Source organism: Lynx canadensis, chromosome B4, assembly GCF_007474595.2.
Source record: "Lynx canadensis isolate LIC74 chromosome B4, mLynCan4.pri.v2, whole genome shotgun sequence".
In the NCBI taxonomy this organism is placed as follows: Eukaryota; Metazoa; Chordata; class Mammalia; order Carnivora; family Felidae; genus Lynx; species Lynx canadensis.
In genome coordinates, this window is record NC_044309.1 from 294,875 (window position 1) to 311,877 (window position 17,003).

Sequence of the window (17,003 nt, forward strand, 5' to 3'; positions counted from 1 at the left end):
ATTTCTTACCAAGATGACAAGCCACGGGAAGTTGGGAGTACTTCAGTACTTCTAATGGAGAACTATTTATCACGAGTCGACAACCAGCGTGTGTGGGAAGACAACCTAAGTGTTATTTGAGGAAGAAGGCGTGATAGCCAAGTGGGAACAATTTTTTTTTTTTTGAGACAGAGACAGAAAGCACATGGGGGAGGGGCAGAGAGAGTCCCAAGCAGACTCCATGCTCAGCACAGAGCTGGACTCTGGGCTCGATCCCACGACCTTGGAATTGTGACCTGAACCAAAACCAAGAGTTGGATGCTCAACCGACTGAGCTACCCAAGTGCCCCAAGTGAGAGCAGCTTTTTAAGAGATAACTTTATTAATGAGAACATTTGGATCTTTCTCAATCCTTCCGAGTATGAGAATAGACACTCTGTATTTAAAGGGTTAACCAAAAGTGGGACTAGAATCAGAACCAGTTCCGAGCTGATTTTAGATGAAATTTCAAGAGCTCTGAGGATCCACTACTGTTCTTAGTAACCAGGAGAAAAGAATAGCATACCCACAACTTTGAAGTTTCCTTCGAAATCCTGCCGATGGGGAAGTTTTGCTGGGCACGCGGTGACACAGAGCGAGTGGCACACCCCAGTGGGTCCCTAGTTAAGGTGCAGTAAGTTACTTCTATAGTCAATGTAACAAAGTCACTGAGGACCCACTCTGATGATTATAGTGCTCCGAATTCTGTCAGGTTTTCTGTAAGATTTGCCCTTGGGAAGCTAACTTAGGTCATTAAACATATTACTCGGGAGATCAAATAACATCACCACAAACCTACCTGCATTACGAAGCCCAGGCACCCCGTTCCTGCAGCTGCTTACAAGTTGTCCACTACAACTGCAAGTAACAACCCATCACACATTTCTGTACAAATGTGGCCTAGAGTCTGCAGTCTGTGAAAACAAACTTTTCCAGCAGTTCTCCTATACAGAACTGAGATTCTTTAAAATGAAAGTTTCCCTCTGGTTTAGGAAGTTGGCACGTCTTGTGTTCTCACTTTTGGGGCCTATTGTGCTATTTTCAAAGTAACCTTCCAAGAATTACACACTTGGGGTCTGACACCAACCAAACGTCCCCATTTGCTGTACTAATACGTCTAAGGGCCCACTGATACCACCAACCACTCTTAGACATGTTTTCCCAGGGGCCATGAGGCACAGTGCTCTCCTCTCTGCTGCCAAGACCCTTTCCTAGAGGCGGGAAGCCCCCGAAAATGGGGACACGTAGCAGGAGGGCATTGCCAAGTGGCCTGACTTGATGGAAAGTGATGTTTTGTTCGGCAACTCTGGGCACAGTCTTACTTTCTGCCCCTTGTATCACAGAGCTCCAGAATCAACTCACACACACCTGCTGTTGTCTGAATTACAGCCTTTCTTGGGAGATAATGTGTTAATTCCAGTCAAAAGCCTCCAGGCAGCATGAAACAGGAAGAAATAAAAATAATGGAAAATGTACCCCCATGAAATTAACATTAGAAGAACCTCAGGGGCAAAACTGGGATCAAATATGGGATCATACAACAGCCAACGGCCTAAGATCTAATGAGCCTGCACATTACAAACCTCATAAATGATAATTATCCACTAGGAAGCAAGCATCTCACTTCTTTGAGAAGTGATGGGGCACAGTTTTCTGTTAACAGCAAATGTTATTCAACCTGTTCATGAATCAGGCTTAATAATACAACTTAACTAATTTCCCTGCATGATTTTTATTGCAGCTCAAATTTACACAGTCGCTGTTTCTCACCAAGGACTTTTACGTTGCCAGTGCCAGGTTCCAAACACGGTCAGTGACGTTTGAGCCACACATCTTAGGGAATCACAATGCAGGTAAAACCTTATGATGATATTCCTTTTAATGATGGCAATTTATCATTTCCATATTGTTCCCAGGGTTTTATTTTACAAATACTATCGTAGGGAGATTCAAATGCAGAAAATTAAATACAAAGCACCCATGAGTAGTTTTCTCAAGAATACACATCAGGACAAGTGATCTGCTTCCTCTGAACCATTCACACATGAAAGCGCTGGGTCCCTGTGCGGAATTCAAAGCTAGAGAATGCCAAGCACACTTATGAAAATTAAGTACAGCTCACTGTTCTCCTCATTCCCACAAGTAGGATGGAAGTCAACATTAATAATGACATCTTGATAACAGAGGACAGACAGGAAGCCCGACTCATGAATTTTTTATATGCCCTTTCCTTGCTCAGTCCAGCAGATGCTGATGAACGGTTTCATCTACTAGCCAGCACTGACGTCTTGGCGGTAGCCACAAATACTTCCGAAACAGACCTACGTGATAGCAGGTTGCTTATACTGAAGACGTTTAACCTCTGAGAATTTCTGGAACCTGAAAAATTCTAGTTTAGATCTGAACTTCAAAGAGAACAAGATGGCTAAAAAGACACATGGGGGTAAAAAAGAAAAATTTAAAAAAAGGAGGGGGGGCTCAGTTAGCTATCACAACTCGGGCACTTGGAGCAAGGCAGACGCGGGGCGTGACGACACACAGCGCCTTGCGGGCTACTGTCTCGTGCTCTTCAGTTATCCTGATGACGGGCGGTCTTCTTTAAACAGTTTCACTTAGGTATAAAGCACGTACCATAAATCCACTCACTTGAAGCACGGAATTGAAAGGATTTTACTAAACTTGCAGCGTTGTAGAATTATCACCACAACGCAGTTCGAGAACACTTCCATCACACACATGTATGGCTTGGGTCCACCTGGCTCGATCGTCCTTTGACCCCAGCCCCAGTTGACCACTGTCCCACTTTCTGCCTCCATAGACTTGTCTTCTCCACACATTTCGTGTAAATGGCGTCCTATGATACAATCGTGTGACACGTGGTACTGGAGCCTGGCTTCTTAGTGTGACGTTTTGACGTTTATTCACACTGTAGCTGTATTCCATCACGGGATACGACCAACACTGTCCATCCAGCAGCTAGGACGTGTGCACTGCCTGCTTCTTTTCCTCTTTTTTATGAAGGCCGCTACGGACATCAAGTCTTTGTGTGTTTTTCCTTCTCTTTGGTAGACGCCTAGGAGTGGAATTGCTGGGTCATGTAGCGAATTTATGCTTAATTTTTAAGAGCATGCCAAACTTAAAAATTTCACCATTTTACATTCCCATCAACAACATATGAGAATTCCAGTTTCTGAACACCCTTGGTTATTGTTGCTCTGTAGCACAGTTTTGAAACTGGAAAACAGAAGCTTTCCAACCTTGTTATTTTCTGGGGTTTGTGGCTGTATCTGCTCCAGTGGGTATGAAGTGTCAGCTCACTGGTTTTAATTTGTATTTTCCTAATGAATGTGAAACATCTTTTCACGCACTTATCGTCATTTGTGTATTTGTGGTGAAATATCTATTCAAACCTGTTGCCCGTTTTTAAATTCATGTTGCATGTTTTCTTCTGGAGTTTTAAGAGTTCGTTTTGTATCTGTTTGGAAGGACTGCATCAGGTTATGATTTGCAAATACTTTCCCCCAGTGTGTGGTTTGTCTTTCCAACTTTCTATCAAGTGCCATTTGATGTGCCCAAGTTTTTAATTTTACCGAAGCCACATTTACCAATATTTCTTTTATGTATTGCCCCATATCTAAGAACTCTAACTTGAGATTAAGATTTACTGATTTGTCTTCTTCCAAAAGTTTTAGTTTTTACATTAAAGACTGCAACCTATTTTGAATTTATTTATATGATGCAAAATAAAGTTTAAATTAATCTTTTTACAGGTGAACGCCCAATATTCCCAAACATCGTTTGTTGAAAATACTACCCTTTTATCACTGAACTGTCTTCGCTGAAAAATGAAGTGACCATATGCAACAGGGCTATTTCTGGACTCTCTATTGTGTTTCATTGACTATTTTTTCTGTATCTACCTTCCTACCTACCTTTCTGCCAGTGTAACACTGTCCTGGCTACTATAGTAAGGGTTGAACACGGGAAGTCTGAGTTTTCCAACTTTGTTATCCTATTCCAAAATTGTTTTAGATATTGTGGGTTCTTCCTTTATATTTTAGGACAATATCAATTTCTGCAAAACAAAAAATATGCTGAGATTTTTGACAGGAATTTCATCAAATCTCTAAACCTATTTGCAAAGAATTTCCATTTTAACAATATTAAAACTTTTAATCCATGAATATCAACTATCTGAATGCTTTTAAAGACACATTTGATCTTAAAAATATTTTGAAACAAGGGCGCCTGGATGGCTCAGTCAGTTAAGCATCTTACTCTTGGTTTCAGCTTGGGTCATGATCTCATGGTTCGTGAGTTTAAGCCCTGCATCGGGCTCCACGCTGACAGTATAGAGCCTGCTTGGGATTTCTCTCTCTCTCTCTCTCTCTCTCTCTCTCTCTCTCTCTCTCTCTCTCTCTCTCTGACCTTCCCCTGCTTGCATGTACTCTCTCTTTCAAAATAAACACACACATGAATATTTTGAAACAACTCTGTTATATCTCAAGTCTCAGATACACAATCCTCTATTTTGTGACTGGAGGAACTTTAGAATGAAGACATAAAAAATTGTTTCATTCAACGTCTTAAAAATGTTGAAACAATCCAAAGTTACAGAAAAGTTTTGAATAGAAATACTTTTTCCCCTCTTGAATCATTTGAGGGTGAGTCACTGACCTGATGCCCCATCAACCCCAAATACTTCAGCAGGTATTTCCAATAAACAAGTTTATTTTCCTCTACAAAGCCAATTCGGGCATCAAAATCAGGGATCAGATACGTTTCTTCCACCCAAGTCTGGGACCCTCAGTCAAGTTTTGCCAGTTGTCCTGATGGTGTCTTTTACAGCAAAAGGAGCCCGTTGGGAGACAAGGCCACAGACGCCATCGGCCTGCCTGGCGGGGAGTGGGGTCCTCAGGCCTCTGTGACACCGGTGTCCACATGCTGCTTTCCGTCCCTCCTTAGTCTGTGTCTGATGCTTCCTGGCTTGGAGTCAGTGAAGTATCTTTGCCAGGAAGACCCTGGATGGAATGCTGTCTTCCCCGCTGCAACCCTCTGGGTGACACACCCCTGCCCCAAGTCTCCACCGTGAAGGTTCTCTCCTTCCCGTCATAATTAACTACTATTTTCTAGACGTCTGCCGTAGCAATGGAGCTTTTAATCTGTACATCTGTTTGTCTGAATAGTGAAATAATTTCCCGTTTTATTCAAAGCGTTATCATCTATCATAATCTTTACCTTGATGCTGAAATTGCCCCAATTTGGCCAATGGGAGCCCCTCTGAAGGACATGTCACCGCCCTGCTGTGAGCACTTTCTTGCACAAAATGACATCCAGGTTCATCTTGTTCATTTCCTGAAGGAACGCGAGCTCATCTGAGAGGAAACCGTGTGTGCAGGATTTATGGGTGTTGGACATCCTCATCACCACTGGGGGTGGGGTGGGAGGGATGCTCCCAGGTCTGGTCTTTAAGCAACTCTGATGGGATCTGTTTCTATAGAGGACCTCAGAAGGAAGAAGTCTGTAGCTATGGTATACTGATTTCTAGTGTTGCAGGGGCAATCGACAGAATATTGTGATTCTGTGACTGCCGAGTGAATTTGCAGGAGGTGTGTTCATTAGGTAAAGGTTCCTTATAACTCCTTTTAAGAGCCCCCACCATGCCCTCACTGCTACTAGTGAGCATCCCGTGTTGGTGCATGGGCGTTGGCGAAGCACTCCATTGCTGGCTTCAGCTTTACCGGCACCTTGCCAAGTGACACACAGACAGACACGTGGACAGTCTCCTATAAAGTAGATAGGTCAGGGCGGCTTCCTTCCTAGTTGGCCAAGCATGTCTACGGTCGCTGGCACTACTGCTGGAATAGCACATCCTAAACTATTTCCCGAGAGGAAAAGTTACCCACAAGGCTATTGCATTTTACAGTGAGGCAGAAATCATTAAGTATTTTAACTCAATTCCATCTGCTCTCTCAAAAAGTTTAATTGTTCTAACTGAAATGTGTTTTTCAAAAATATAGGATTGGGTTTTAATCCAACTTCATATTATTAAATATTATGAATGCATTAGAATAGCTGAGGGGCACATTTAAAGACATTAGAGAATGTCGGCCAGAAAAAAGGAAATCCTAACCACTTTCATACTGCAGCTCCGTTTTATACCTACGTTAGCACATGCTTACAAAAAAACTGTACGCGTACTTGAAGGTTTATGGTGAAAGTGTGCTGTCTGGTGATTGCATTAAAAATCGGAAGGGGACGTGAAACAAAGCGGGCCAAATGTTGGTCCACGGGGAGCTGGATGGGGGGCACTTCACGTACTTAAAGATGTTCAAAGTGCTAACGATAAAACCATAGTACGCTACACCAGAAATCAAACTGGAAGACGGTATACCAAAATGCTAATAGGGCCTGTTAACTGGTATCACTGGGCAGCATGATTACTGAGGTCTTTATGTTATTGCATATTTTCTACAGTTTCTTCAGGGAACACATATGCAGTCGGACAAAATGCCAATGAACTTCCCCAAGTTCATCCTCGCCACAAGCACCTGCTGACCCTGCTCTGGGCTGGACGCTGGGTGGCTGCTGGCTGGGGGGCGGTGACCGCGGCTGGGGGGCGGTGACCGCGGCTGGGAGGTGAGGGGAGTGCTCATGGAGGTTGCTCCCGGCCTTCCTGCAGCTGACGTTCCTCCCCCGCCCGCGCCAGGGACAAGCCTGAAGGAAGAGAGAGCCTGAGCTCTCACCGCCGATGTGACACAAACTCCAGGCCGAGGGTAACTGCTGGGAGCCTCGGGCTGGAGTCCTGCGCTTGGAAAACAGGGGGCCCCACCAGAGAGCCTCCCAGAATGTGCCCAGAGTCTGTCATTTCTGCAGGTGTCAGCGAAGTTCACGGAGACCACAGTCTCCAGACGCTGCGGGATGTGGAATCCAAGGGGGGTTGGCGCAGGGACCCATGCAGGCCCCCTGCAGCCAGCCCCTCTGCAAGTGGAAGTCCTCCCCAGACGTTAGCGTCTACTCTGCCAACGGTCTCAAGGGGGGGCGCACGCGACTGATTTCCTCGTCCTTGTAAAGACGCTGAGGAGGACACTCACCTGCAGAGGCACCACAGGACAAACCCAAGTCCGCAGTACGGGTCCAAGCAGATGGCCACTTCTCTCGAGGGGTAGAGCTCACACTGCAGCTTGATGGAGCGGCAGAAGGCACTGGTGGCTGCGTGGCACATCTGGAAGACAGCAAGGCCGCCTCAGTCCACGTGGCCGACACCCAGTGCCCAAGCTGGAGCGACCCCGTCCCGCACCCCAACAGGAAGTGGGCACGCACAGGGTTCTCCGGCGATCCCACAGCCCAGGGAAGAAGGCGGGGAGACACTAGACGCTGCGGCTCACGGCCCCTCCCAGGTGCGTGCCCCACACACGCCTGTCATGCGGTAGGGCCGGCAGGGCGCGTGGGTGAACATCCCATGTCAGTGGCAGGAACCGGCTCAGAGAAGGTAGCGTGCTGAAGGTCACACAGCTTCGGGCCAGAACCAGCGTTAGTCACAGGACAACAGCCACGCTCCCGTCTCCCCGCATCGCTGAGGTGACAGTAAGAGGGCTCCCACGTGATGGAAGTTATTGCCAAACAGCATAAAATATATCTCATAAAATCAGTTTTCTCACAGAAGCTTCCTAGCCAATCAAGCCTAAGAGGAAAAGGAAAATTTTCCCAAGTTTGTGGTTTGAAAAACATCTGGAGTTAACGTGACGTGAACGTCCCATGCAGCTGAACCGTGTGGGGGGCTGGAGCAAGCACCCTAATACTCAGGGCCACCCGCCCAAATGCCTGGGGGAAGCGCCCGTGAGTCGCGCCGGCAACAGAGGCGAGAAGCCAGGGCCAGGGCCACTTCTGCGGTAAGCGTGGGAGCCCTGCTAGAAGCTGTGGGTGGAGGGAGGTTTCGCGACGGATCCGCCGCACAATCCACAGAAGGTAATGCAGAATTCCTCGAGAAGTGAGCACATACAGCTCATTTTCCCTTGCTGTTAAGGCCACGATATTTGCTTAAAGAAGAAACAAGGCTGGGTTTCTGAAACATGCCTTCAACCTCTGCCCACCCACTAGATCGGGAGTCAGCAAAATCCTAGCTACCGAAATTAGCCACATTCCCAGATTCGCCACTAAAACAAACCTTGCCTGAACCCCTACTCTGTGCAGGCGTTATTTATAGCTTGAGAACAGTTCAGCTCAGCAAATACTAATACGTTAATGGAGTACATGCTATGTCTCAGGCATTGTATTAGGTGCTCAGAATACAAAGAAGAATAAAACACAGCCTCTGTCTGACCTTAGGAGTTTGGGTCTGGTGGAAAATTGAGAGAGAACTCCGGTAACTGCAGGGCCTGTGAGCGCGTTCACAATGGGTGCAGAGAGCATAAGGAGGGCAGAGAAGGGGCTCTCATATCACCCTGGGGGACCCCAGTGTGCTCTGGGTCTTGAGGCTGAGTGAGCACAAGCAGAACTCATCAGAGTGACAGGAGCACAGACAGATGAAGAAAAACGCAACCAGGAAAGCTAAAGGACTCGTCTCCAAGCACCAGTCTTGGACCTGCCAACATCACAGCCCAACAGCCCACGCTGGAGGAAAAACTCCCAATTCTTAGGAAGTCAGACTTGTACCTGGATAAGTCGTTTTGAAAAGCCCCAGACAACAAGCTCTAATGCCCTACTCTGAAACAGACGGTGAGAGTAGACACAGTGGGAGGAAGCAGGGATGAGGGCAACTGTATGTGTTTCCGGGATGTGCCTCAGCTCTCCTCTTGGGTGGGTTTACCTTCCAGAGCAGTTTTGCTTTAGCTGACGTTAAAGTAAGTGTCCACTCCCTGGGCACACGGCAGCTGCACATTCGGTGGAAGGGAGAGCCACCACCAGTATGACAGCGTCCTGTGGGCAAGCCCAGAGGGCCACTGATCTGAAGGGAAGGGTCCTCCACACGACTTCCCCATTGAAGTGAAAACGTTTCTCCAGGGTCTATCAGAAATCTTCAGAGTTCAAATTAAACTTTTAAATGGTTAGTATTTTAAAACTTAAATTGAACACATAAACATATACTCATGGGCCTTCTACTAAATCAGACATTAAATAGTGCCCGTTAGGGGGGAAACAGATTACTGGCCAAGTCTCTCTCAGCGTTCATTCTATATTTGAATACTTAATGACATTTGGACCAAAAGCTGAAACTGAATCAAAATTTCTGAGAAACATGAGGACATGTGCAACCAAAGAGGTAGAAGAGAATTCAATGAGAAGACCATGACCAGATGATTTCGGTTGTTTACATCTCTCAGTATTTAAGGCAAATGGGTTTTCATTAAGTGACATCACAACATATTTTACCTCAGGTACTCATCAAACAATCAGAAGTTTAATAAAAACTTACGAAGATTTCAGAGAAAAGTCTAATTATTTATCCCTCTGGGATTACTAGGGTTTACATTTCTATTAAGTGGAATTACCAAGAGTCACGTCACTTCATCTGTTTCACGTGTAAGTATCTTTATCGAATCACGATGTAACATTATAGCCCCCACTTCTGTAGACCATGAAAATGGTACGATCACAAGTGTGTGTTTCTGTTTGGCTATGACAGGAGGCAGCTCAAAGCCACTCACCCTGGTATGAAAAGAAATCTGTACTCCAAAAAGCTTCTGAAGAATTATTTTATTTGATATTGCACTTTATTTGGTGTGTCACCTCAGATTCTACTGAAAAGCAGAGGAGAGGATTCTGGGAAGACTGTCTCCATAGCAACCAGACAACAACTGTGTCAGAAAATGATGAGACTCTTTGGAGTTCTGGAGTCCGTTTAAGTCTTACAACTTCCCGAGGAAAGTTTGGGCAATCAATGGTAATTAATTTTGGAAAAAGTAAGATATTCCCATTTAAAAAAAAAAAACAGTTGTGGGAGCTCATCACATTTAAGTACTCATTAATGTACTCAATTACACTCAGACCTGCCATGAAAGAAAGGCTCAAGGGACTCCTGCAGATCGAAATAATAAGATATTACACATATCTCAAAGTCATGTGAAATAAATTTAGATCTCAGCAAAAGTAAATACAATTCAATTATAAATACTAGTATAATTGTAGCAATACTTTGTAACTCCACTTTTCATTTTCTACATGATTTAAGACACTAAAATATGGTAAAAAAAAATAATCATTAGCTGAAAAAATGATTGTTATTGTAACTTTGGGTTTAAATTCCACTTTTTTCCCTATATAATTTGAGACTTAAGAAATGCATTTAAAAGACTTGCTACTACATATTTTGGGCCATGCAGTATATAAAGATATAACTTTGTGACATCAGCAACTGAGAAAGGCGGGCACAGAGCAGTTTTGTGTGTTCCTGAAATTAAGCGAGTATAATCCAAACTGGAGTACTGCAACTGTAGGGTGTTCAACTCAACCCCCACTGTCACCTGAGTGACACAAGCTGTAGAATATATACAAAAAGAATTCAAATGTTTCACTACAAAAAAATCAACTAAGCACAAAACAAGACAGTAATGCAGGAAATGAGTAACAGAGAAGTTATTTTTTAACTTCTTTTTAATGTTTATTTATTTTTGAGAGAGAGAGAGAGAGAGAGAGAGAGAGCGAGAGCGAGAGCGAGCTGGCAAGGGGCAGAGAGAGAGGACACAGAATCCAAAACAGGCTCCAGGCTCCGAGCTGTCAGCACAGAGCCCGATGTGGGGCTTGAACCCACAAACCATGAGATCATGACCTGAGCCAAAGTCAGCCGCTTAACTGACTGAGCCAACCCAGGTGCCCTGCAAAAGCAGTTTGACTGCAGAAATTTACATGAAAACTTAGGCTAAAAAACAAAACAGATCTCACATCAACCTAACTTTACAACTTAAGGAATGACAGAAAGAACAGACTAAACCCCAAGTCAGAAAAAGGAAGTAATAAAGATTAGAGCATAAATAAACAGAGGGTAGAGGAAGAGTTGACTTACTGAAAGCAAAAGATGGTTCCTCCAAAAGATCAACAAAACAGACAAACCTCCAGTTAGATGGACTAAGAATAAAGGAAGGAAAATTCAAAATACTAAAATCAGAAATGAAAGTGAGGACATTATGGATTCTACAGAAACAAAAATAATCAGAAGAAAGTACTATGAACAGTCGCACACCAACAAACTGCACAAACTATATGAAATGAAGAAATTCCATTTCATGGAAATTGAAACCCAAATTATCAAGAAGAAAGACAAAACTGGGGTGCCTGGGTGGCTCAGTCGGTTAAGCGTCAGACTTTGGCTCAGGTCCTGATCTCAGGTTTGTGGTTTCAAGCCCCACACTGGGCTCTGTGCTGACGGCTCAGAGCCTGGAGCCTGCTTCGGATTCTGTGTCTCCCTCTCTCTCTGCCCCTCTCTTGCTTGTGCTGTCTCTGTCTCTCAAAAATAAAGTTTAAAAAAATTTTAAAAAAGGAACACAAAACCTACCAAGACTAAATCATAAAGAATAAAAAATCTGAATAGACCAAAAGCAGTAAAGCAAGATCAAATCAGTAAAGAAGATTTTCCAGCAAAGAAAAGCCCTGTACCTGATGACTTCATTGCTAAAATCTACCAAACATTTAAAGATGAACTAACACTGGTCCTTCTCAAACGTTTCCAAAAAATTAAAGAGAAAGGAACACTATTTTTTTAAGTTTACTTACTTATTTTTAAGATAGAGACAATGTGCACACAAACAAGGGAGGAAAAGAAAGAGGGGCTGATGTGGGGCTCGAACCCATGAACCATGAGATCATGACCTGAGCCGAAGTCCGACATTTATCCGATAGAGCTGCCCAGGCGCCCCCGAGAAGGGAACACTTCTTAACTCATTCTATGAGATTAGTAAAACTCTGATACCAAAGCCAGACAAAACACTATAAAAACAGAAAACTACAGACCAGTATCTCTGCGGAACACTGATGCCAAAATCCTCAACAAAGCACTTACCCAATTCGGTAGCACATTAAAAAGCTTATACATCAGTGGGATTTATTTCTGTAAGGGATTGTAGGCTCTACAAATGAAAACTCAATCAATGGGGGCACCTCACTGACTCAGTCAGAGGAGCATGTGACTCTTGATTTTGGGGCCATAAAGTTAAATCCCACAGTGGGTATAGAGATTACTTAAAAATAAAATCTTAAAAAAAATCAATGTAATAGATCATATTCAAAGAACGAGGGGGAAAAACACATGATATCTCAATTGATGCAAAAAAAAAATCTGACAAAATTCAACATCTTTTTATGGTAAAAACACTCAATAAACTAGGAGTAGAAAAAACAGGCTTCAATAGAATAAAAGCCATATATAAAGAACACAGTAAACATCATACTCAGCCATGAAAGACTCAACACTTTACCTCTATGATCAGCAATAAGGCAAGGATGCCTGTTTTCACTCTTTCTATGCATAGTACTAGAAGTTCTAGCCCAAGCCATTAGGTAAGAAAAAAAAATAAAAGGCATTCAGATTAGAAAGGCAGAAATAAAATGATCTCTTCATGGATTAAATGAACTTGTATGTAGAAAACACTAAACATCGTACACAAAAAATTGTTAAAAATTGTAAATTCACTAAAGTAGCAAGATAAAAAGTCAACATGCAGAAATCATTTGCATTTCTATACATTAAGTGAAAAATCTGAAGAGGAAATTAAAACAATTTCATTTATGATAGCATCAAAGAATAAAATGCTGAGTAATTAGCCAAGGAGGTGAAAGACTTGTACAATTAAGTGTCTCCCTCTCTCTCTGCCCCTCCCCCGTTCATGCTCTGTCTCTCTCTGTCCCAAAATAAATAAACGTTGAAAAAAAAAAAATTAAAAAAAAAAAAAAGACTATAAAATATTGCTAAAAAATAAAGACACACATAAATGGAAACACACACCATATTCACAGATGTCAATACTACCCAAAACAATACAGACTCACTGCAATCTCTACTAAAATCTCAATGACTTTTTTGTGTAAGTAGAAAATGCATAGAATTCATACAGAATCTCAAAGAAATCTGAATAGCCAAAACAATCTTGAAAATAAACACAGTTAGAGGACTCCCCCATCCTGATTTAAAAACTTACTACAAATATACAGTAGTCAAAGCAGTGCAGTACTGGCATAAAAACAGACATACAGATCAACAGAACAGAGAGCCTAGAAATAAACCCTTGCATATATTGGCCAACTGATTTTTGACCAGAGTGCCAAGACTATTCAGTTGGGGAAACAACAGTCTTTTCAACAAAGTGCTAAGAAAATTGCATCTCCAAATGCAAAAGAAAGAGGTTGGACCCTTACCTCACACCACACAGAAAAGTTAGCTCAAATTGAATCAAAGACAGAAATGTAAGACCTAAGACAATAAAACTCTTGGAACAAAACAAAGGACAAAGGCTTCATGACACTGGATTTGGCAATGATTTCTTGGATGTGACCAAAGGCACAGGCCAAAAACAACACAGAATTGGACTGTATGAAAATTTAAAGATTTTGTGCATCGAAAGACACCATCCACAGAGTAAGAAGGCAATCCAAAGAAGAGGAGAAAATTAATATACAGAATATACCAAGAACCTATAAGACTCAACAACAAAAAACCAAGCCATTTGATTCAAAGGACATGAATAGACATGTCTCCAAAGAAGACTTACAAACAGCCAATAACTGCATGAAAAAAATGCTTAACATCACTAATCATTAGGAAAAACAGTGGGCAACAGTATGGCAACTCCCTCCCAGGTTAAAGACGGAAACTACCGCCCGACCCCAAAATTCCACTTCTCCGTATATACCCAGAAGACCTGAAGAGATGTTCGTATGTCTGTGTTCACAGCAGCAATGCCTACAAGAGCTAAAACTTGGAGACAACCCTAGTGTTCGTTGAGGGATCGACGGACAGGTTAAATGTGGTACGCACTTCAACAGAATATTAACTTAGCCTCAGAAAGAAATTCTGATGCCCTCGGCAACACGAATGAACCTCCAGGACATTACGGTGAGTGAAATGAGCCAGTCGCAAGAGGACAGTGCACATGACTCCACTTTTACGGGGTCCCCAGAGCCATCAAAATCACAGAGATGGGGGTGGGAGTGAGAGGGGATGGGGAGTTATTAATAGGTAGCGAGCTTTAGTTTTAGAAGATAAGATGAGTCATGGGGATGGATGGCAGGGAGGGACGGCTGCATGGCAGTGTAAGAATATTCAACGTCACTGAACCACACACTTGGGTGCGTTATTGTGGTAAACTTATGTCATGTATGTACAACCACAATAAAAAAAATTGGGAAAAGGGTAGAGAAAGAGAACTCAATGCAGTAAATGACACAAACCGAGTGGTCAGACCCCCAGAGGTGGGCAAAGGAGTTCCTGAGGCTACTGAGGATGTACCAGTACCTTGGCAAGGACACTGCCAGAGCTGTGAGGGTCCTCATGAGGTGACGTGCATAGCACAATGAACCCATGAACAACACGGGTCTGTGTGCCCCAGCCCACTTACAGACTTTTTATAGTGCAGGACTGTAATCGTTTATGTTTCTCCTAATCGGTTTTCTTTGGCTTACTACTTTACGTAAGAATGCAGTACATATTACGCTACATACCACGTACTATGTGCATGTGATACACACACTTGCATGTAACACGCCTAACATCATATGATATGTTATATAACACACAAGATAGGTTTCAATCGACTGTTTAGGTCACTGGTAAGCTTTCCAGTCAACAGCAGGCTATCAGGAGGAGTCACAAGTTATACGTGGATTTTCAACTGTGCAGGGGGTTGGCGCTCCTAACCCCCCGAGTTGCTCAGGGGTCCACTCTAGTTGCATGCTTTAACAGGAACACGGGTCACAGCATGAGCCGTCCTCCAGCACACAATAACAGAATCCACAGCAAAAAAGCAAGAAATCCCAGTGCACACAGTTTCACAACAGAACACTGGGATTCGAAAGCCAGCAAGGAAGAAACACATGCAGTGTTTATTAGGGGCTGGTGAGGCTGTGTTTACACACACACAGAGATAGTTGGGACATTTGGAAAGAGTCGGCTGACCTAGGTAACCGTGGAAGTGACCGTGCATCTTAAGGCCTCAGTGAAGCGCAAGCACACACCCCTCACGTGTGCCACCGTGCAGACCGTGTCACTAACCTTCACTCCAGCCAGCATCCCCGTTGTGGACACACTGAAGTCAAGATAAGCTAGCGTGTCTGGGTTGGAAGGTTTGTAGATCTGGGCAGGCCGTTTCTTTGGCAAATCGTCTGGAGCAAAACAAAGCCATTAGCATGTCTGAGCCAACGGCAAAGCAGACAAGCAGGTACAGGTGTCTGGCTGGTTTGAGGACTGACCTGTGTCCAGTATGGGGGGCCACGCCCTGACGTCTACGGCCGCAGCTGCCTCCCGGGACCGCAACAACTTACAGATCAGCTGTGTTGTCATCAAGCAGGCAGAGCGACTCACCTGAGGTGAGAGAACAAGTTGTGGAGGAAGGAGGTGAGCAGTCGCGCACGGCCAGCTGCTCACCACGCACCCCGAGGCCAGCGGCTTTCACAGCGGGCCAGGCCGCCTCCCATGGAGCCAGCATGACGGCCAGGATGCGACCGCGGACCCAGAGCTCAGACACGGAGGCCCCTGGAAATTCCTGGAGCTGAGGAGTAGCCACGGTTATGAGCGTGCTCAGAAAGGAGTGTCCCAACCAACCACCCTGTCAGCTCTGATCTACAAAAACCACCATGTGTCTCCACAGACGTGGCCACGACTTTCTGAACAGAGAAGTGGCCTGGACAGTACTCCCACACACCCACAAAAAGAATTCGCGTGTGCTATCCCCAGACTAAGCTGTCCCTCGTGGTTTCTCCTCCAAGGGGAAAACCTTTTCCTAATCCTCTTCAACTTCCCCAAGCATAAGAAAAGTCAAAATAAATCTGCGCTTTCAAAAAGCAATGGGACACTTCTAAATCTTCAGCAGAGAACTTCAGAAAAATATATGACTTCATCAGTTTGGTGCAAAAAACTCCCACTGTCTTTACAGACGTCCGTGAGAAAGGTCACTTTCTTGAGGGCCCTGCGACTCTAATGCATGAGGGAAGCCACCCCGGCCCCTAATGCCACAAGTGAGTGAAATCATGAAATCCCATTTCCAGAACTAGACGGTAGAGGCCGCATCCTCCCCACCAGCCCCAGAGCTAGCCCTGCCTTGGTTCTGCCATCTGGAAGACCTACGCTTGGACCAGGGCACAGGTGGGAGGAAGGGCCCTGGGGGAGGCGGGGGGAGGACTAGAACCCTGGAAGGAGAACCCCGGGGGGAGCAGGAGGAGGACGAGCAGGAGAGCCCCGGGGTGGGGGGAGGAGGAGAACCCCGGGGGTGGGGGGGTAGGAGTAGAGCCCTAGGGAAGAGGAGGAGAGCCCCGGTGGGGGGAGCAGGAGAACCCCAGGGGGAAGGAGGAGAGCCCAGGGAGTGGGTGGAGGAGGAGGAGAAGAACCCCAGTGGGTGGGGAGTCGGGGGAGCCCCAGTGCTTCCAGGTGTGGTTACCTCCACGATCATCTTCACGGTGGGCAGCGTGGTGGCGATGTTCTGCGGGTGCGGGGGGCGGACGGTTATGGGCACGCAGCCCGCATACAGGCAGCCGTAAAAAGCTGCAATCAGGTCTATTCCTAGACAGGAGGAATGCGTAAGTGCTCAGGTGACAGTCCCCGGTGCAGAGGTGCCAGCCTGGGGCTGCGACGGGAACGGACTCTGTCTGTTCTGTCAATTCCTGCCGCCTGTCCTTTCGGCACGAGATGCCCAAGCGGCCCAGGTGGCTGATTTCTGTCATTTCTCTAAGGAATTACTCACCTCTGTCATCACCAGTTTACTGAAGGATTTAATTATTGTTGCTTAAATGAACTACCTCAGACATCGAACAAAACAAATTTGGACACAAATGTCTTTGCGAAC

The 17,003-nt window shown here is 44.8% G+C and overlaps 1 protein-coding gene across 3 annotated transcripts in view; it reads right to left on the minus strand.

Moving 5' to 3' along the window:
- DIP2C (disco interacting protein 2 homolog C) overlaps positions 1-17,003 on the minus strand; it is a 411,195-nt gene that overhangs the window by 55,349 nt on the left and 338,843 nt on the right. For all 3 annotated transcript variants that reach the window (XM_030321072.1, XM_030321069.1, XM_032593812.1), the window contains exons 27-30: positions 16,599-16,720; positions 15,415-15,526; positions 15,218-15,327; positions 7,113-7,243 (exon numbers count right to left, since the gene is read on the minus strand). In XM_030321072.1, the coding sequence (XP_030176932.1) occupies positions 7,113-7,243; positions 15,218-15,327; positions 15,415-15,526; positions 16,599-16,720 (475 nt within the window). The remainder of the gene's footprint in view (positions 1-7,112; positions 7,244-15,217; positions 15,328-15,414; positions 15,527-16,598; positions 16,721-17,003) is intronic.